At 38.3% G+C, this 22,623-nt stretch overlaps 2 protein-coding genes across 2 annotated transcripts in view; both read left to right on the top strand.

Annotated features, from left to right (window-relative positions):
* C5 (complement C5) overlaps positions 1-12,386 on the top strand; it is a 52,724-nt gene extending 40,338 nt beyond the window's left edge. Inside the window, 11 exon segments of the mRNA XM_038374230.2 lie at positions 95-157; positions 4,941-5,022; positions 5,557-5,608; positions 6,297-6,399; positions 6,942-7,016; positions 7,132-7,237; positions 7,456-7,542; positions 7,918-8,007; positions 10,471-10,554; positions 11,258-11,396; positions 11,707-12,386. Of these exon segments, the coding sequence (XP_038230158.2) occupies positions 95-157; positions 4,941-5,022; positions 5,557-5,608; positions 6,297-6,399; positions 6,942-7,016; positions 7,132-7,237; positions 7,456-7,542; positions 7,918-8,007; positions 10,471-10,554; positions 11,258-11,396; positions 11,707-11,836 (1,011 nt within the window). The 3' untranslated portion in view covers positions 11,837-12,386.
* An 8,622-nt stretch (positions 12,387-21,008) lies between these two features.
* TRAF1 (TNF receptor associated factor 1) overlaps positions 21,009-22,623 on the top strand; it is a 64,837-nt gene continuing 63,222 nt past the window's right edge. The window contains exon 1 of the mRNA XM_043498756.1: positions 21,009-21,125. Coding sequence (XP_043354691.1) covers positions 21,114-21,125 — 12 coding nt within the window. The 5' untranslated portion in view covers positions 21,009-21,113. The remainder of the gene's footprint in view (positions 21,126-22,623) is intronic.

Raw genomic sequence — 22,623 nt, 5'->3', positions numbered from 1 at the left:
CTTCTATCTATTTGACTGCTAATGGTAGTATCTTAACTGGTACTCTGCAAATATTATATTTAGTGTCAAATCATATTTATGTTTACATCTTTAGGTACCTTTGTACGATGACATATATGTAAGCACTGGGAGTAGCACTGGTTTAGCAACAGTAAATGTAAGTGGTTAAGCAAAAATTTTTAAAGAAACAAAGCCTTTTTTTGGGCTTGTCAATATGGGCAATGAAAGGGATCCTGAGAGGTTTCCTCTTTGTCCCGACTTCTGTTACCTGTTCCCTGGACCAAAGTGGCAGAAGCCATTTCGGATACGTGTAGATCTTGTGTAAGAAGGTGCAGCTCCATTTGAAATCATTAGTTACACCTGCTTTTACACCAACTCGACTCATTTGTCTTAAATCATGTGATTCCTAAAGTATATTGTCTAATTTTGGAACATTTTGACAGCAGTAAAATAATTAAATTCCCTCAGGGGATTTATCTGTAGTGAGACAAGCGATGGAAATTCTTCCGGCCTCCCCCAACTTATCTGTTCCATAGTTCTAAATATTTAGGCCAAAATTCTTAACAGGGCTCTCTAATTTGGAGTGTGCAATTGAAGATGCCAATTTCTAGGTGTCTCAAGTTGGGCATCCAAAAATGGAAAACCCCCAAATTAATGAACATTCTTGAAAAACTTTGCCTCAATAACTTTGTAATAGAGAATGTGCCTTCTCTTTTTCTATTTTTCTGTGCTTTGTATTATTGTTTATAAATATATTACAATGCTATTATGACATACTATTTATCCGCTGGCTTCTATACCTCCAGGAATTTTACAAATAAATAATTGATTACCACCTTTCGGAACAGAACAATACGTAATTCACAAAGGCACTTCAGTAAGATGGTTGATATTAGTTATTCTTTTATAATATAAACACAGGACCACAACCTAGTCTCATATGCACAGGCTGAATTAATGTATGTTTCAATTATTTTGTCATCTCTTTATTCCTTTTGCTCTGCAATTTTCAAAGAGGAGTCATTACTGTACACCCATATATTAACTTGCATGTGTGCTATATTGCTATATTTATGTATACTACTTCTTTGAGTAGTGTCCCTATGGGTGTGCCACTTCAGGACGCATGTGCCCCATGCACCTTTGAGTAATTTTCTATAACAATGCCTGTTCGGCCCAGCGTGCATACCAGACATCTTCATGCACCATACAGAGTATACATAGAACTGCATGAGTGAACCACCCTCAGTTCTTTCTCAGCTGCTCTATAGCCTCAGAAAGAGCATCTAGCATGCCTGCTTTCGGCCTAGCAGTAGCTTAGCTTTTTTTATCCTAGTCTTCAGATAGTTTAGTTTACCAGTTCGTTTGTTTTAATTTATTAATCTGGTAGCCCCTTTTTTATCTGGGAATTTTTAATTGAACACCCTTGTTCTCCTCCACTTTTGAATGGCTCTGTCTTAGGGGTTGTCATCATTTGTTATGCCAGGATCCCCAGGCCTTATGCACTGTGTTTTTTCTGCAGAAAGTCCATCTCCATTAGCAATGGACATTCTTAGTGTCTTCCCTGGGAGACACCCACATACTGGCAAAGTGTAAGATCTGCACTTTTTAAAAGAGCAGATCTAGAGAAAACAGAGAAATCAAATTTAGATTGCTTATGATGGAGCAAGCCCTAAGACCAGCATCAGATCTTGGTTCAGAGAATCCCTTGTACACTGGCCTTCAAGTGCACTTAGTGCCCCATTGACCTCCATATCTCATGCGCTGGGATCTTCACAGGATAAAGGCGCCAAAGGTACCAACAGGCTCCAAAGAAGAGGAGTTCTGTATCTCCCACCAGAGCCCTCTTCAGAGAAATCTCAGTCACCTCAGAGAATGACTGTTTCAGAGACCTTTGGTCCCAGAGAGAGTACCTTTGAGGCTCCAAGATGATGATCTGCTACTGGGAGCTCATCAAAGACTTCAAGCTCTTCAAGAGATGCAGTACTAAGCATGCTTCAATATTGACATTGGTGCTAATAAGACATGTTAATTCCAGCAGAGAATGTAAGTACACTGCTTCTAGGAAGCTGGGAAGGCTATGATCCCCAAGCACTTTGATTCTAGGAAACTGGAAACGTCCACCTTGGTACACAAACTGGTATCCCAGACTGCTATGCCAGTGTGCCAAAAGCCATCAACATCTCCAGTACTGACGCCATCCACAAGATGTGCATCTCTGAAGCAATCAGCGCCTCCGGTGCCAACACCCATCTTCTAGACAGGCACCATCAAAGGAGTCGGCAACCTTGGTATTGAAGCCAATTGTTGTAGGACCTCAATCAACCTTGGCTCAGATACACCTGTTACCACAAGAAACTTCAGGAAGTTTTTTGTTTCAGAGGAACTGGAGTCTCCATTGCTAATGGGGACTGAACCTTTGTTGTTACTGTGGTCTGCTGAGTCACCAAGACATTATCTTTCACCAGTGACTCCCAGCTCTCTGGTACCTCTCACATTGGACAGACATCTAGCTTCACCTTCCTTGTCTGCCCCCACTGGATTATTTTGAGGATGATTTCTTGATTCCCAGATCTCCATCCAGGGATTTCCTGCCTACCATAGAAAAGAAATCCCCCCGATTAATCATTCTCAGAGGGAAGTTGCAAGGGAGAAACAATTTTGAGCCTCTTCTCACTAGTATGACCAACGCTGGATGCCGCCTCCTTTACATTATGGTTCTCTGCAATACTCATATTGGGACTTTGAGTTCTGTATTGCCAGCAGTTTTCAAGAGCTCCTAGCTACTCTGATGATGAGCATAAGGATATATATTTTTATATAATCTGCTCCATTGAGTCCTCCTCAACCCCAAGAGGAGATCTTGAGGAACAAGAGGCCAGAGTAGACAAGAAAGTGACACCTCAAACATACCATCATCACTTAATTAGGCTGTAATGCCTCCACCACCTTCTTCGATGGATAACTTCGACCAGTTCTAGGAGCTGATGAAATGCATTTCTGATTCACTCCAGATTCCTTTGGAGGAGGCTCAAGAGTCACAACATATGCTTTTGGATATTTTACACCACCTCTGGACAGTGTCACTACCTGTGAATGAAGCTCTACCAGAACCTGCTAAGACCATATGGCAGACTCCTGCCACAGCACCACCTACTATAAATGGACAGAAATATTATGTCCTGGCAAGAAATTCAGAATATTTGTTCTCTCACCCACCACCAAATCCTTTAATTGTGGAATCTGTCAATGAACATGGCAAGCAATCCCTTACAATAAAGACGAGAAACGTCTCTGTCTCTTTGGGCATAAGAAGTGACCGCGCAGTTCAGGATCACAGATTATCAAGGTCTGATAGTGAAATACAACCATGCTAACTTCAGTACATTCAACAATTTTATTGAAAAACTTCTTGAAGAACTTTGAGAACAGTTCCAGGCCGTCATAACAGAGGGTCAGCTTTTAGCAAGGGTGTCATTTCAAGCTTCTCTAGATGCAGCCAACACTGCAGCTCAATATGTCTCCACTTACATCATCATGCATTGAGTGTCTTGGCTGTAAATGTCCAGATTTCCTGGGGACATCCAAAACACTGTGGAAGACCTCCCCATCGATGGACTGAAACTCTTTTCTGAATCCACAGATGAATCTGTTCACACCTTGAAGGACTTTAGAGCCACATTCAGATCTTGACATTTAAACACCTGCCAAATAAGAGGAAATTTAGTAGCTCTCAAACCACACAAAGACAGTGACTGGTTCAATTTTCTACCTATCATAGATCTACAGAACCACCTAAAAAGAGGTCAAGCTTTCAAAAGAAAAGACCTCCTACCATGATTGCTATCACTACCCAGTCATTGTCTTAGACCAAATGTCAATTTTGATGGCTTGGTCAGAGATCTAGAACATCCTCACTTTGTGAATCTTCAGCTGCCCCAGCCTACCCACCTCCCATTCTTCAGAGCTGGACTTTCACATATTACCTGCATGGGAACAAATTACATTGGACAAATGGATTCTGGAAGTTGTAACCTCAGGTTGCTCCATCTGTTTTACCTCCATTCCTTCCTGTTCCACCCCCTCCTTGTCATCGTCGTCATCGTCCTCTTCTCAGAGATCTGTCTTAGGATCATTTGCTGAGACAGGAAGTCATCTGTCTCCTATGCATAGGGGCCATAGAAACAGTTCCAGCCCAGCACAAGGGGAAGAGATTCTATTCAAAGTATTGTCTGGTCCCCAGAAAGAATGGAGGATGGAGACCAATGTTATATCTCAGACTCATAAACACCTTAAATTAAAGAATTTCAGGATGGTAACTCTCACAGCTATAATTCTATCACTGGATTCTGGGTACTGGTTCACAGTCCTTGACCTTCAGGATGTGTATTTTCACATCACAATTCACCCCTGTCACAAGAGGTTTCTTCATTTTTACAGTTGACCAGAATCACTACCAGTAGAGAATGCTTCCTTTTGTCCTTCCCCACCCCGGAATGTTCTCAAAGGTCATGGCAGGTAGTAGCCGTTCATTTATGGCAACTAGGTATGATCATCTTTCTTTACCTCAATGATTGGCTGTTCAAGGGCCCATTGTATGATGAAGTTCCTTCCACAGTACAAAACACCTATTCCACAGATTAGGTCTTCAACTCAACATCAAAAAGTCTACTTTGATTGCAGTACACTACAGTGGTTTGATTTCATAGGGGCTTCTCTGGATGCCATAACAGCCAAAGCTTACCTATGTGTGGTAAGGTTTGTGACCCTGACAAACTTAATTTTCAAGGTTCAAATAAGCCCCCAGATATTGACATCTAATTCTGAATATGACTGTCTGCCTTTGATCATCTCAAATGTGAACACCTGTTTATCAATTTTGAGAATTGTTTGCTTTGCATGTTTTCTATTAATTGTCTATTTTATTTGTACATTTATAGGTGAGGACTGTATATCATAAATTCAGTACTTCTGAGGAGACATGTAACTTTGAGTTGAAGGTTAATGTATTGACAGATAAAGGTAAAGAGTTAGTGGTGACTTTTAAAAACATGTTTTTGTTTTTTAAATTAATCAGGACTGTACAGGAAAATGCATCTTGATTAACAAAGTGGTCAGTATTATCCCGTGCACATAACTTTACCTTCACCCCAATCAATTTTTGATGTCATTTGTAGCTGTTAATTTAACAGTGCACAGCTGTTATCTTGCAGAAGAAGGATCTGGGAGTGGAGGTCAGTGGGTTCAATTCTGCAAGTACCGTGCACTTAAGTTAACCCATGTGAGTTTCATTTACTTAAGCAGATATATAAGTGCTTTGCTGGTTCAGATTATAAAAATTAAAATTTTGGCTAAGGTATAAATGAAAAATGATGTTGTTTGTTCACGAGTAAAACGTAGGTTCCCATTAAAAATTGGCTGAAAAAATATCTGAAAAGTATTTGTCTCCTGAATATGAAAATAGTTCATGAGAACCCATTCATATAAGTATGTTGTGGACTGGACAGCTGCTTCTGAAGAGCTATAAATTATTTGTTCTATTTTAACATACAAAAGGTGAAAGAAGACAAGGTGATAACCAACCTGATCGTTTAGAAGCTTGCGCAAAGTAAGTATAATTGATTTTTCAGTGACATAACTGAGCTTTTCAATATTTTACATGTCTAGGTATCTTTTAAATTTAATCCAAACTCTAAACTTCCAGGGTTCCTAGCTCTGCCTTACACAGGATTCCCCATTCCCAGCTGGCACTTAAGTCATTGGATCAGTGCCAAGGGTTACTATGAAGAGGTTACTTGTGCATTTCCTATTTTCTGAATGTTCAGAACTGTAGCCTTAACTTACTTTAGCATATGCATTTATAATTAATTTCCCGCACTTTTGAAAAACAAAATTAGAAGGAAAAAAGAGATTAAAACATTCGTCATCCACTTGCTAATAATTGCCACCTTGTGTTACTACTGTTGTGACCCTTGTTTCCCTCTTTCTACCCCTTTTTATGTGCATGTGTGTAAGCATGTGCAGGATCAGGGTCAAAGATTGTAAACTCTCTGGGTTAGGGACTCTTAATTTTATGTTTGGATTGAGCCTTTGGCCAGTACTGTAATGTAAATAATACTTGTAATCTCTATCGATTTTATTGGTGTAAATCTGGAGTAAGTCAGCTAAAGTCAGTGAAGTTGTTATGGATTTACAATGGCGTAAGTATGAGTAGAATTTGCCCAGAGGTTTCTGAGGACCGTGCTCTAAGTTCTAAGTTTTGGTTCTATCTATATTCCATTTTTTGTCCATTTTAGGTACAAGCCTAGTGAGAGAGAACCACAGTCAGGGTCTTCCCATGTAGTGATGGATATAACTTTGGTTAGCGGACTGGAAGCAAATACAGAAGATTTATCTACTGTAAATATTAAAGAAAATTTTACCTTTACCTACAGTATTTATTGTCCTCCTGCTTTATATCTTTTTATTGTAGTAGCACAGATTTTCAACATTGTCTCTATCTTATTGCAACGCATTTTTCTCATACTAATTGGAATCGTGTACCTGAGTCTAGAGTCTGGGTGTTGCCCCTTATGGGCCTTATCCAGTTAAGTCAATGGGAGTCAATGCCCTAGAAAAATGGGAGACAAATATGAAGTTTGGATCTGGACTCAGGCTTCACCAAAGTTCAAGAATGTTGAGATTTCATAGTTTTAGTACATCTCTAATTATTATTGTTGTTATTTTTATCCCAAGGGGATGAAAGAACAGTTCCCTTAAAGTATGGAATTGTTCATGACTAGGATCACATAGCAATACTAAAGTAACTGAAGATCCATTTGTAGAAAATGTTTTACTCCTCAAAACCATGCTAAAACCAATAAGCATAAAACTTTTATGGAAGACCATGTAAAATCTTTTAAATTTGCTGATTAAAATCCTTTCTCTTTTTTCCCCCCTAGCTTGCAAGTGGAATTGATCAGTTGATAACAAATTATGAGATAAAAGATGGACATATTGTTCTACAGATAGAATCGGTAGATCATCTTTTTTATTTCCTATGATTATTCACAATTGGAAGCACTATTTCATTTCTTTGGTAACACAGAGCTTCCTTTTGGTGTCTTTCTAATTCATGCATCCTTCAAACAGGTGCCAGCTAATAAATTCATGTGTGTTGCATTCCGAGTAGGGGAGATTTACCGTGTTGGAATGCGGAGCCCTGCCACATTCACTGTGTATGAATATCATGCACCAGGTATGTGTTCCAGTTCTTCAAATTCACATCTTTTGCTCTCAGAAGATTCTTTGAATCTTGTTAAGAAACTAACAGTTTCTCCCTTTTCCACAACTTTTAACCTACATTATATTAAGGCTTATGTCACAGTCATCATCTTTCTGGCTGAAGAGGTCTGGATGGTACTCTCTTGGAATTCAACTTTTACATGCATTTTTTTTTCCTATTCAATTCTGTAGATAAACAATGCACCATATTTTATAACCCTTATGGAAATGACAAACTTCTGAGGCTGTGTGAAGGAGCTGAGTGCAAATGCATGGAAGGTAAACTTCGCGAAAAATGCCATTCTGTTGCAGTTAGTTGGAGAATACAGCTTAATGCTTTGTGATCCATGTGGATGAGAGCACTACATAGCAGTGAAAGGAGCTATATATTCTATTTCAGAACAGCAAATGTTGCCTTTGCAATAAATTAAACATTCATTACATTCTGAACTTTAAAAAAAGATGTATGGAATTTAGCTGCACAACTCTTATTGACTTTCATTTTGTCGACTAAATGGGAATTGAGTAGCTTAGCTCCATTGCTTCTGTGTTACAGATTGCCATGAGCAAATAGAAATTAATTATACTTTAAAAGAGGGCTTGTGCTGATGTTGCTTCCTAGCATTAATGTCATATCTCTTTCACTAAACATAGCGGAATGCAGTCAAATGCAAAATAAATTAGATCTGACAATAACTGCTGATAGGAGGAGAGAAGCTGCCTGCCAGCAAGTCATTGCATATGGTAAGATATGAATGATCAGTACATATTACTTTAAAAAAAACAAATGAACACTGTGTGATGAGTGATGATGAGATGCTACAGGGTGCACCTTTTGTATTTTTATATATGTTGCTTTGAGAGATGCAGCATTTTTCAATATACCTATAAGAACATTGGATTCATGTGACTCTTGTTAACAACAACATGTACTCACAGAGGTGAACATACCCCTATTAGTGCCTGTAAATTAAAATAATTCAAAGGCAACGTCTGTGGAAATTACACAGAGTTAATGGTCCCAATCTTTGAAGAGCTGTCTGTCTCTTAAGAAGATCTGAGGGCCCTCAACTCCTGCTCAAGTCAATAGGAATTGAGGCTGCTGAATACCTCTCAGGATTGGTTCCAGTACTTTATCATAGACTGTGCCTGTAGATCTACTGGGGTAAAGACAGGTTTCAGAGTAGCAGCCGTGTTAGTCTGTATTCGCAAAAAGAAAAGGAGTACTTGTGGCACCTTAGAGACTAACAAATTTATTAGAGCATAAGCTTTCGTGAGCTACAGCTCACTTCACTTCAAATGTATCCGATGAAGTGAGCTGTAGCTCACGAAAGCTTATGCTCTAATAAATTTGTTAGTCTCTAAGGTGCTACAAGTACTCCTTTTCTTTTTGGGGTAAAGACAGACCTCAATATATATCTTTCACTGGGTATTCTTTAAAATCAAACTCATTTTTTTCAGAATTAAAAATCAAAGCCCTTGGTTATTTTCAGCTAACTTTTGCAAAGTAAATTACCCCATTTCAGATATGTCTGCAGCGCTGAGGGTTTGTTACAGGCTGTGATAGTCTTGTTTCATTCCTGTGAAAAAGCAGCATCACACTAGAACTGAAACTACAACACACAGATTTCTCATTTTGCCTGCCAAATTAGGTAGGAAAGGATGCAAGAAATCTTTCCCCTATTAAAAATGGTAAGCAAAAATAGAAGCACAGTTTTACACCAATCCCAGAGGACAATGTACTCGCCCACACACATACATTGTGTTTCTCTGGGTTTTGTAAGGGTCTCTGAACAGTGATTATTTGATGTGCTTTATAATGTGTTCTAATACTTAGACATTCGTAAGGCAAGTTGTGAACAAAGCATCAGATATAATTGAGTTCCCTGTAATTTGTTGGTTAAAAGCAGATAATGTAATCCCTAACATTCTTCTCACATAGACTTTTTGTTTTTTTGTTGTTTGCTTTTTAAGTGTTATCCCCAAAATACAAAAAGAGGGAACATGTCCCATAGAGTTATTTAAACACATTTTTGTTTTTTAAAGACTTGTCAATGTTGGGATCAGAACCATGTTAAGGATTTTGACTTTAACCATGTTTTAGGCTAGAGGCATTCTAGCATGGCTTCTGACCCGTGTGAAATTGGTATTTTTTCTGATAATATGCTAACCACACCATCCTGTCATTTACCCTCTTGCTAGTCTATAGCATGGTTCTATAAGGCAGTTCTCAGATTTAAAAAATCCTGGCCACTTCAGTTATGGAAATCAGTGCTAGATTGATGTTAAAATAAATATGCTTGAAGCTAGCACAGTTCTGTGAAAAAGTGTTAGTGAAATGTTAAATCGTGTGTTCTCTGTTACGGCAAAAACAATCAGTTTTTTTCCCCAACACTAATCCTTTTTAATTGGATTTGAATATGCATAAATTATTACATCAGGTCCTTTGTGTCTATGTGTCTACAGAAATTTTAAATTACAGAAAAATTAAATTTTAAATCAGCTATTAGCCTAATAAAAACGCTGTTGTAATACTTGTCTGTTAATGATTGGTTAAAAATTTAGACATAGTTTTGAGTAGCAGAGGTCTGAATGAATTTAGATGCAGTGGAGACTTACAATCAAGTCCAGTTTTAGAGCAGTGACATTGGATGAATAATACTATGACATGTGAATAGTCTAAAGAATTGCAGCATAAAAAGCCTTGATTGTGATAAAAAAGTGTGTGTGTGTGTGTTTGAAGCACTTGGCATTCTTTAGTGCAAAACATGCAGTGTCCTTGTAAAATGGTAGCCGTACATTGTAATACAAAAAATAAATGAAACCCTCCTAATTAATGAATTAGGGTGCATTATATGTGTATTTGTGTTGATTTCTGGAAAATATCTAGGAACATTGGAACTACCTTTCTGGTTTATTAAGTCCATTAGCCTATCTCTGGCAGTAGCTAGTGCCAGATGCTTCAGAGGACAACCGGGAAAAACCTTGCACTTTATTGTGAAATGCTGCACGTTAGGTATGCATCCATCCATGGACACTCAGTTGATATGCTGAAACATGAGATTTGATTAGCTTTATAAGAGTTTGTTTGACCAACAATACATTTTACAAATGGTCATAATATTATCCATCTGTAGTATGGATGTAGTGCAAAACAAAAGGAAGAATTCTGCCTGAAACAATAGCAACTGTTTGTTTTTTTTATAGTCTATAAGGTAAACATCTTGTCCTCCAGTGAAGAAGGTAGTTTTATTAAGTATACTGCTACTCTTCTGGATCTCTATAAAACAGGTGAGAGTTCTAATTGTAATGTATTTAATTATTTCGTTTACAATGAAGACTCCCTACAGTGACCACTTAAGTAGCAGACAAAAATCAGTGCTAAGTGGTCTCCTAATAAAGTTAGAGAGTAATTGTACTCTATGAATTTGAAGATTCTTTGGGTTGATATTTGTAAGCTAGTGTCTTTCACCAGTTTCACTGTATTTACACTTTTATTAAAACTGTTGTTATTGCTGCTGTTTATGGTTGCACAATGTAGGCAGGCAAAAACAAGTCGACAATGCTTCAAGGAAAGAAACAATAATACTTGCTTTTATAAGTAGAATTTGGATGCAGCAAAGTTGGCATAGATTTAGCTGAGCAATTCAGTGGGAGTTGCATGTCTTCTCATGCTTTACCATTTGCATCTGCCATTATCTTGATAAACACATTTGGTTTGTATAAGGCTGCTTTTGGAAGTCAAATAGCCACCAGTTTAATGTTTCTAGACTGATTCCAAAGGGCTGAAAATCCATGTTTTGATTTATCTGAATTTCCCTGTTACATAGTTAGTGGTTAATGGATGGCTTGGCTTTGCCCTCTTGTGATAAATAGTAAAACCAAATCAGTATGTTAACATGTGTGGCCCTGAAAAAATTGAAGCCAGCTGATTTTTAAATAATGTTTTCTGTGAAATTTTCCAATGTAATAACTGCATTCTCTTCAACTCCAGGAGAGGCTTTTGCCCAAAAAAACGCTGAAATCACCTTTGTTAAAAAGAAGACTTGTACTGATGTTAAACTGAATCCAGGAAATCAGTATTTGATCATGGGAAAAGAGGCTTTTCAGATAACAGTTGGTTTCAGTTTCAAGTAAGTAAATTATTAGCAGAATGTGCTGAGCTCTCTCCAGCGCATGACATGCTTCATCCTCATCAAAAGTGGCAAAGTGCTTGTACACCTTTGGTCATGTCATTTATTGTAATTGATTCAATATTTTAAGGACTTGTTTAATCCATTTGTGTTACCCATTGTTTTTATGCTAATACACTTCTTCAGCTGTCCACATTTAAAACAGAGGAAAATAAACACAAAGGAATCCATTTAATATTAAAATTTTCTCTTGTTTTAATCTTTTTTTCACTCCTTATGTACTAATGGGCTTTCTCTTTTGTCTGTGTAGATACCAGTATCCGTTAGACTCTGTGACTTGGATTGAGTGGTGGCCTTCCAATACAGCTTGTGCATTTTGTAAAAAGTTTGTAGATACAATGGAAGAATTTTCTGAAGAGCTCTTTCTCAATGGCTGTTAACGTCCTTGGGAGAATTCTGCTGAGTAAAAATTGCATATTCAGTCTCACTAAAAAAAATGTATTCTTAGCTGCTTAGTAATTCTTTCCAAACTTTAACATTCATAGCTAGGTTTACTTGGAATGCTTCATTTGCTTATATTTAACAGTATCTGTTTTTATAAGATAATTATTTTAGAATTGTAACTTTTTGCATTGATGCTAGGGTGGGACAGGGAAAATATTCCAGAAATACTGCAAAGGCATTTGAAGTCAAATGAAATTAAATGGAACACCATTTTTAAAAAAAGAGAGAGAGAAATACTGCCTTGTGCCAAAACAGGTGGACCCACTAAAATGCAATATCTGATTAAAACATATCCTTCCTCAATTTTATTTTCCTTGTATTTTTGTTTATCAGATACTGTTCTTATAACTGTATTTTTCTTCATTTATATTCTGTCATACAAATTGATATTGAAATATACAGTGCTACATCTCACACAATCTCTCTTTATGGGATAAAATTATTTAAAATGGGTTTACGTTTTAAATTAAACATATTTCTATCTAACTTCTCTGTCTGCTGAGGTTTTATAGCAGGTCCTGCACCATACTATCTAAGTACCTAGGGTAAGTTCCTCACCCCTGCATCAGCCTCACTATGCTAGGTGAAGTGTAAAGGAGCTCTAAAAGCCCAGAATCCTGCCAGGGAAGATTCCCCTGATGCAGGAACAGTGGAAGACATGCCATAAGGCTGTTCCAAATATGTTGCAGACTGCCCAAGCCCTCAGAGCAGCCCAGAATCAGGATGCAACCACCTTAATTACCCCTCCCCCGTCCTGTAATTTCTGTGCTGCACCTCTTAGTTGGAACAGAGAATCTCACTCGCAGTATCTAGGACCTAGCTCAGCAAATGAGTGGCACATTCTCTGCTGAATGGTTAGTAACAGTTAAGGTTTTCCAGATGATCAGATGGGGAGTAACTAGAAAATTTTGAAATCACATACCAGAAAGTTGTGAAAATTTAATGCTTGAGGGACGTGAATTTATGTAGAAGCATCATAATTTGTAAATAACAAAAAATGTGTTTACATATCAGAAAGCTAAGTGGCATAATGGCCTTTTAATTTGAGAGAGACTGTCATGTTTTCATTGTATGTAACAGTATTTGATATTGGGCTTTATTTTTCAAGTAAACAATCCTTATCAGGATTTGTTAATTTCATAAATTATATCATGTCTGTTAGCCTGAAGGCTCATAAAATGCTTTTGCACAATATCTGCGTGTGTATATATAGGAATTATTTCACCAAACGCTGAAATACAGACATCTCTTGTGTGGAATACAGCTGTTTTTTAACAGTGCACTGCAAAACATATTGTAACAGGAAGTGAAGAAGACAGTACTCAACTGAAATACTTACATTTAGTGGAATAAGCATTAGATTTGAAATATGAAGTGCAGACTCTTTAGAACTTTAGGTACAAATCTGGGAAAGAATAACTTAACTCTATCCTTTTGAGGCATATAAACTGAATTCCATGCCATTTACTGTTTGAAAATCTTTCACACAAATGGTCTACGTGAACATTCAGTATTCTGTTTATACCTTTTGTAGGAGTAATAGTTAACATGCTGTCCTTGGTCAAAATGTTCCCCACACCACTGTTGTGTTGTGTGTGTGTGTGTGTGTGTGTGTATACCAATAGTTCATCCACCTGCAACTGTGCACCGGAAAGGTGACTGGCTGCATTTCAATTGTGAAGTCAACCCAAGTCAAGCATCAAGCTATCGTCCCATATCATTATTGTCAGTGTGCTTCAAGGCACTGGAGTGCTTGGTCCTACAGCGCATATTACCCATACATGGAGAGAATTTTGAGCCCTGACCAAGCCAGCTTTCACCAAGGCCGTAGCACATGCGACCAAATACTCGCGCTGACCACATTTGTTGAAAATGGCTTCCAGAGAAACTTGAAAACGGGCACTGTTTTCATTGATCTAACAGCGGTGTACGATACGATATGGCACACTGGTCTGCTCGTGAAGGCATCACGGGTCCTGTTACCTTGGGTCACAGGTGATGTTGAACTGTTTCTCCGCGATAGGCAGTTCAGAATCCATATGGGGGAGAAGACAAGTGCTTGGAGACAACAGAGCAATGGATTACCCCAGGGCTCTGCTTTCTCCAACCCAGTTCAACCTTTACGTCAATGACCTACCAGCAACAGTCATGAAAGTTCACTTACGCAGACAACATCTGTTGCGGTACCCAGGCATGGACGTTTCACGAGCTTGATGCCACCTTAAACCGGGACATGATAAAGTTAGCTGACTTCTGTAAGACTTGGCGCCTCCAGACAAACGTCATAAAAACAGTCTCCAGTTTGTTCCATCTTCACCACGCCAGTGCAACCCAAGAACTGAATGTTTATCTGAATGGTCAGAAGGTGAGGCATGAAGTAGAACCAATCTGTGTACGTCTGACTTACACCTCACACTGAGTTATCATGCCCACCTGAAGAAGACCACGGCTGACGTTAAGATACATACCAACCTTCTTAGCAAATTGGCAGGTTAGTCATGGGGTACTCGTACTCCAACTTTGCGGACGTCAGCTCTTGCCACCTCGTATTCGGTGGCGGAATACTGTGCACCAGTTTGGAGTTGATTGTCACACACCAAACTGGTGGATACGTAGTTACATGCCAGCATGCACATCATCTCCAGCACCCTGCATCTGACACCACTCCCGTGGCTCCCAGTTCTTAGTAATATCGCTCCTCCTCCTATCAGACGAGTTACTGGAGAAAGTACGTGCCAACCCAAGCCTGCCACTGCACAATGACCTTTTTAAACCACCAGCTGCACGTTTGCCGTCACCTCACCAATTATGGTCTTAACCGCCACGCCAGGATGTTAGGGCGGAAACACTGTGGTGAGAGGAATGGATATCTGTTATAATCCCCAACCCCACAATTTGTCCACCTGGTTTTGACCTGCCCCGTCGCCAATGGTCCCTGTTGAACAGGTTCTGAATTGGGCAAGGTCTCTGTGCAGCCAACCACTATCGCTGGGGCCTTTGTGACAGCCCTTTGTGCAGCTGCGGCATGACACAGACAATGACTCACATTGTCGATGAATGCCTGCTGATTAGGTTCAGCAGTGGCCTAGAAGAACGGCATCACGCCACTGAAGATGTGCAATGACTATACTGTAGTTTGTAAAGCACTTTAGGATCTTTGCAAATGACGGAGGCTCTGTAAAATGGCATTATTAGCAAGCAGATTTGTGTGTCATGTTTTGTTAGACCCTTTTTGAATCTGCACAGCTAGTTATTATTTCTTATCTGGAAAGTGTTGACAGCGTGTTCAGCATTGTAGAGGTCACTGAAGAGTTTGCAGACCCGTCCAAGAAGCATAACACATTTTTTAAAACAGCAACAGCCAGTAGGATTTGGACATGACAGAAGCACCTGCAGCATGTGTGATATATCATGCGGCTTTTTTCTAATATGTTTTTGTTCATGCTGTGGGTGTGCTACAAGATAAGAGCTATTTTTGATTAAAACCGCCTCACACATTATTAATTCTCATTTTACTTTTCCACTGTAATACTAATAGTATAAAAAGCTCTCAAGGGGCTAAATCAATTAACTTTAGAATATTTTGTGAAGCATGTTTTATGTATAAAAAGAAAGTAGGCAGTCTGCAACCTGGTTTTCTTGCTTACTTTAAACAAATGAGTATTGATCATGGATACCTTCACGAAAGCTTATGCTCAAATGAAATTGTTAGTCTTTAAGGTGCCACAAGTACTCCTTTTCTTTTTTCAGATATTCAGTTATCCCTATATATGCACAAACCCAAATCAGGCTCTGAAATACTGAGTAAGAAAATCAATGTGCTCATGTTTATAGGTGAAAACAATGAGGAGTCCTTGTGGCACCTTAGAGACTAACAAATTTATTTGAGCATAAGCTTTCATGGGCTAGAACCCACTTCATCAGATGCATGATTGTTCATCGGATGCATGATTGTTTTTGCTGATACAGACTAACAGGGCTATCACTCTGAAACCTGTCAGCATATTTATAGGTGTTACATTTAAAATAACAGCAAACTAATAAAGAGAAAAATAGTATTTTCAAAAAATTGGAGTTGCCCGTTATATTTCTGAGTAGTCTTCTCAATAAAATGTGCCTTTTTTTATTCTGAGCATTAAAATACTGTATAGGTTATTAACAATAATTCCGTATCAAATTTTAGAGTTGATATGCCATCAAAGAAGAATGCTTGGGACAAGAAAGATCTTTTCATGGTTTGGCATTGTGCCTAGTACAAGGATTAAAAGAAAGCTGTGCAAAACAAAGGCAAAAAAAGTAGGCATGCTGCTTGTAATGAAAAAACAAACGTGATGTAGGGGAATCCCACTTAGAGAGAAATTGAACTTAGTGTTTCCTCTTGCTGGTGATATGCTAAGAATTTTAAGTTCTTAACCTGTTTGGTAAGTTGTCCTTAAACATTATTATTTATTATATATAGATCTTTCAACCACTTCTTACATTATTCTTTTCTTCTTGCATATCATATTTCTTCTGATAGTGCTGATTATATTTTCAATTTGTGGGGAGAGTCTCGGGACCAATCTGTATTTTAAAATTAGGAAAAACGTTACCTGCAGCCTGTATTTAAACAGAGCAGATTTTTTGTTAGATATTATTAATCCTTACTGGACATTTTTTCAACAATTGTGTTTATATATTTCCTAGCATGATAACAGCAGTGATTAAATAACAATAACAAAGTTTAGAACTCTTGCTGAATTAAATTTTACGGATGTACTTGAACAGAGAAAAGAATGAATCAGTGTACTCCTGAGGGTGGATCCTTGATTGTAGAAACGTTATAGATCCTGTATACATGGGTCACTCTCTGGAGAGACGCAGCCAATTGCTTTTTTCTCAGCTATGTGTGGTTGGCTTTTTAAAAAAAAAAATTCTCTTTTTACTTTTGAAAAATATTGATTTCTCCTGAGTTCCTCTGTTCTACTGAAGAAACATGATGCAATTTTTTTTGTTTATTCACGATTGTCTATGGTAGGGTCCAAAAGAATGTACAGTTTTGAATCACGGCTTCTTTGCATGTTGCAGTAGCAGAAACAGCAGAGGGAGCAGAAGGACTTTATTTTGTGCAGGTCCTGTAAAAATAGCAGTTAATATTTTGAGAAAAAATGTTCCTCAAAACAGAAGGATTTTTTAAAACATAAATATTGAGATTCCTGGGATCATTGCCTGCCAGACTGCAAAGGTGGTGGATTTTTTGTTTGTTTTAATGGTACAGTGCTAGATCCTTCAAATTTCACCTTTGCTGCATGGGGGATTTTTTTTTAAACTGCATGACCTGCATGTTAGTTAATGGCTAAGTGCAGTGATACTTCAGACTGTGGCCCCAGGAGCCACAAGATGCTCTTCAATGTGTCTCCTGTGGCTCTTTGCAACACATGATATTAAAACACTGTGTGATTGGTTAATACTTAAATCAGGATGCTTTTACTATGTTATTAACTAATTGTAGTTGATAAAATAATACTTAGAATAACCAAGAAAACATATATAAAATAGTAAATGAAACAATGAATTCTCACTACTCTGGCTCTTTTGGGTAATGATGATTGCTAATTTGGCTCCTGAACCTCTGTGGTCTGCGTATCATTGGCCTAGTGGATACAGCACTTGATTGGGACTTAGGTGACCTGGATTCTATTCTTGACTTTGCCACTGAATTGCTGGGTCACCTTGGATATGTTATTTCACCTCTCTGAACCTCAGTTTCTCCCTTTGTAAAATGGGGTAATGATACTGACCTCCTTTGTAAAGCTCTGTGATCTACTGATGAAAAGCTGTATAGGATGTAGGTGTTATTCCTCTAGGCAGAATATACTGTGGTGGATGGGTCAGATTTTAGATCTAAATTACTTGGCAGTGAATTTTTTTAACACTATCCAAAGGAACTATAGTTGTATGTTAAAGTAATGGGCAAGAGAGTGGCCAAACCCTGTATAGGGTGCAAGGAGCTTTCTAATGGCTGTCGTAGTCTCGAGTGTAAGTGCTGCTGCCAATCAATCAGGAAGCTGCGCCCTGTCCAACGATGGCATAACTACCATGCTCCTCACTGAGGCTCAGTGCCTTGGAACTCCTCGTTGGTGCACGTGCCCATCACTCCCTGATTCGGCTCCCTTGTGCTGAAACAGTTTACCCAATTGCAACTTAAAACCACAAAACCCGGGAAATTCAGAATTAAGGCTGAAAAAGTCCCAGATGTCTTTACTTAATCCTTTTATGAGCAGGTGTTGCAGAAGTCTTGAGTACTGGGTAATGTTCCTGGTTGTAAGTATTGCTTGAGCTGGGCATGATGTGTAATTTAAAGCATGGTCTATCAGTAGTTTTCCTCTTTCATCTTAGAGTTTCCTGGCTTTTGTGGGTTTAGCACAGACACTTAATGATACTTCAGCAAATTAGGTTGTTCTGTGGTTTTAATTTTATACAAAGTCAGCTCACTTCAAAAGCCTTTTACTGCTATGTACATCCTGCCAATAACAGCAATGTGAATTTGTCAAAATTACTGGTCTAGCAATAAAAAAAATTGACCGAAAACCCACAGAGGTCTTGATCAGTGGTACAACAGTGCCTAGAGCTTTGGATAATACCTTATTGACTTGAATTGAGCTATATTGATTTATACCAGTTGAGGATTTGGCCCTTAATATTTATAGCTGGATGGGGAAATAAGGATCATATTCTCAAAAAACACATGAAGCCTTTATATTTAGAAAATAAGAATGGATGGTGTAACATCCTTACAAAAGGGAGTGTGTGAACCTAGAAAAGTAGCTGGCAAGGAAAATGACACCTGAAATGATACCAACTGTCAGAGATAGATACAGGAACTGAGAAACAGTCAAACAAAATCCAGAGCAGTGGAAGTGCAGCCCACTGCTAAAACTGAAGGAGTCACGTTATGAGTCTTTAGTTTTGCTTTCTGCTATTCTGCCCGAGGGGCTCCTGCCCTCCAAGGCTATCACTGGAGGAGTTATATTGAAGAAGAATCCTGAGCCAGACGTAAGGTATGTCTATGCTTCAATTAAACATCTGCAGCTGCCCCGTGTCAGCTGACAGGCTCAGGCTTGCAGGGCTGTAAAATTGTGCTTGATATTGGGGCTCGAGTTGGAGTCCAAGCTCTGAGACCCTGTGAGGGGGAGGGTCCCAGAGCCTGGGCTCCAGCCCAAGCCCCGACATCTACACTGCAATTTTACAGCTTCGCAGCCTGAGCCCCAAGAGCCAGAGTCAGCTGACAGGGGCCAGCCATGTGTGTTTACGTGCTGCATAGACATACCCTTAAAGGCTTGTCTGAGGCTCTAATCTCTACAGTCAGCAAGTTATAGGGTGAGATGCCAACGTATAAGTGCTGAGAGTAGCTCTTTCTGTAACTGTGGTGTCTGTTGTTTAGAAGTGCTGTCATCACTTAGACAATGTTCATTCTTGAGTTTCTGGCTTCTCTACTAGTGAAAGTGTCTTCTTTATAAAATGAATACCACTAATAATAATCCTTATAGAAGACTTCTCATCCATAGGTGTCAAAGCACTTTGCAAAAGTAGGTGAGCATTATCAATCCCATTTAACACATGAGGAAACTGAGCACTAGGGGTCAGATTCTGAAAGGCATTCAGGTGTCTAAAAATGCAGATGCCTAATGGGATTTTAAAAAGTGTCCAGATACTTAATTACCATTAAAATCAATGGGAGAGAAGTGTCGACTCCTATCTGCATCTTTAGGCAATTTAAACACTTTTAAAAATCTGATGTGAGGAGATGAAGTAATTTACAAAAGGTCAAGGAATAAGTGTGTGGTGGAACTGGGAACACAAGCCCCTTCTGATTTCCACCCTTGTACTCTATCCATTAAACCTCAGAGCTGTATCCCTTAATTTTAAAAAATATTAATAAAAGGGCACTGTTATATTACAAATAATTGTAAAATCATGACCTGTATTATGAAATAATTTAGGTGATTAAGAATGAAAAAATGAAAGCATTTACTTTTTCTTCATTCCTGTTGATTTGTTTAAATGTAGCATGCTGTTCCGCCCATAAAATAGACTAGACAAGTCCGTTTCACTTTCTGAATGGTCATGCATTAAAATAATGCACATTTTTCATTGATTGAAATTTTTTTAAAAAATGGAAATATTTCTATTGATTTTTAGATTTTGTGAAATCTTGTCTTTATAAAAGTGAAATTTGGGTCCTAAATCAACATGATGCTGCCCCTTTCACAAGGAAAACATTTTTTTAAGCCTTGTTCTTACCCAACTATGTCTCTTTATTCTTTTAGCATGACTTAGGGCTTGTCTACACTACCCGCCTGATCGGCAGGCATCGATCGATCCAACGGGGGTCAATTTATTGTGTCTAGTAGAGAAGCGATAAATCGACCACTGAGTGCTCTACCGTCGACTCTGGTAGTCCACCAGAATGAGAAGCGTAAGCGGAGTCGATGGGAGAACATCAACTGTCGACTTACCGCAGTGAAGACACCGGAGTAAGTAAATATAAGTACGTTGACTTCAGCTACGCTATTCACATAGCTGAAGTTGCATATCTTAGATCTACCCCGTGTGGTAGTGTAGACAAGCCCTGAGGAGTGAAAAGTGTTTCACACCTCAGTTTTGGTCAAAATAGTACAGCAGCCTTATCAATGGTAAAATTCTACAGTATGTTATTGATTTTTCCAAATATATCTTATACTTAAATGGCCCATTATCAAATTAATTTAGATAATCAAGCTCCCACTCTGTTAATCCAGAAATATTTTCTCCTCTCTGAATGCTTATACTTTAGATTGATTGACTGACTGCAGTTCATTACAATAAGGAATTCAGAGGGGGAAAAACACCCCCAAAACACACTTTCATGTATTTTTTTCTGTATTCTCAGAATTATTTCCTACAAGTCTGAAGTTTTTAGATGGAAGTTTGTATACGAATAATGGGAACAGCTTTAGACTGAAGCCTTCAGACCATCTTCATGGCAGAACACACTGTAGAGCCCCAGCATTTGGAGAATTTCTCATCAGGCATTGGTACATCAGCTATGAGTAGCTCACCTGCTTCTGGAGAGGCTGTGGAGAAGTATATGGCTGATGTTTCCTCCAAATATATTTGTCCTCTATGCAAAATGTTTCTGGAGAATCCAGCACAGGTTCCATGTGGTCACAACTACTGCATGTCCTGCGTTGAATGGTTATTAAGGTAATCCTATTATAATGAATGTAGTAACTGCGATTAGGTAGTGTCACTATGGCCATCATGAGCAAAACTGACCTGGAACTAGATCCAATATCTGAAAAACTGTCTGAAAAAAAAATATGATCTCAGAGCCCTGTCATACAAATCTCATCTCATTGAAGTGATCCTTATACTTGAGAACTAGTCATGTGAGTTAGAGTTATGGGTTGGTTATGGTTATGATGGTAGTTTTTTTTTATTAAGATGCCACTTTATATTTCTCAGCATCCCGTAAGGGTTAGATGATGCCATGCTTTGAACTGGATATAAATTCATGATGGGATTTTGATAATTGTCCAGGTGATTTAGGAGCACAACTTCCATTGGCTTTCATTCAGGCTAACAGCCAATGAGACTTGAGTATTTTTCAAAATCTCAGCCTACATAAATATTGAATAGAGTATTTTAATACACTCTTTATGCATACAAATTATTATAGAAGATTGTGGGGTTTTAATATTATTTTTTATTTTTGAGGTCCATACTTGGAGAGAGGGAAAGAGAATGAATATTGTATTTTAAATTTGTTACATCTCTGGAATTGGTATTTACATAAATATGATTAAAATATCTCATTAGTATGAAGCAAAGACTATGACTTGATCAAGACCAGGGATTTTTCTTTTTTTATTTCTATATGCTTGAAAAATTGCATCATTATCTATACTTCTTTCCAAAGTAAATATTCCTGTTTGATTAGATTGCAGTCCCAGTTTTCAAATATGACCACCTCACTAGGATGTCCAAAATATAGAATTTTTGTTACTCAGAGCCTAAATATGTGGCTTCTCACAATATCGCATTCCCCTTATTTCCTTGTTGTTTTTCACTGACCCATTTAAGTCAGTCTCGTTTTAAATTGTTCACTGTCTGATTACAGGTTATAGAATGCAAAGATGTCATTTTGTTTTGACAGGTTTCAGAGTAGCAGCCGTGTTAGTCTGTATTCGCAAAAAGAAAAGGAGTACTTGTGGCACCTTAGAGACTAACAAATTTATTAGAGCATAAGCTTTTGTGTAGCTCACGAAAGCTTATGCTCTAATAAATTTGTTAGTCTCTAAGGTGCCACAAGTACTCCTTTTCATTTTGTTTTGACAATCAGGTTCAGTCTTGGGATGGTGCTGTAGAGAGGGACCTCAAACACAGTGCAAATTTGGACAAAGTTGGCATGTGTGTTTGGATCTAGGGTTTGAATTCTAATTCTGTCTAATAACAATAGTAAACCAGTGATTTATATAAGGGAAGAGGTAGGGATTAAGAGGAGTCAGAGAAAATCTTTCTCCGTCCCGCCCCCTCACCACCCACTATCTGTTTTCTGGCCAGAGAATGCAATTAAAATGAAGAATATATAGGACAGCATGCTCTGTGTCCCCAGTTTCCCTTTTAGTTACACAGGTACAATCCCACTGACTTCATGTGATCTATGTGAAATTCACTGGGGCGGGTGAGGGGAAGTCATATA

Source organism: Dermochelys coriacea, chromosome 16, assembly GCF_009764565.3.
Source record: "Dermochelys coriacea isolate rDerCor1 chromosome 16, rDerCor1.pri.v4, whole genome shotgun sequence".
Lineage (NCBI taxonomy): Eukaryota > Metazoa > Chordata > Testudines > Dermochelyidae > Dermochelys > Dermochelys coriacea.
Note: the sequence above shows the minus strand (reverse complement) of the source record. Positions and strands in the feature narration are given on the sequence as shown.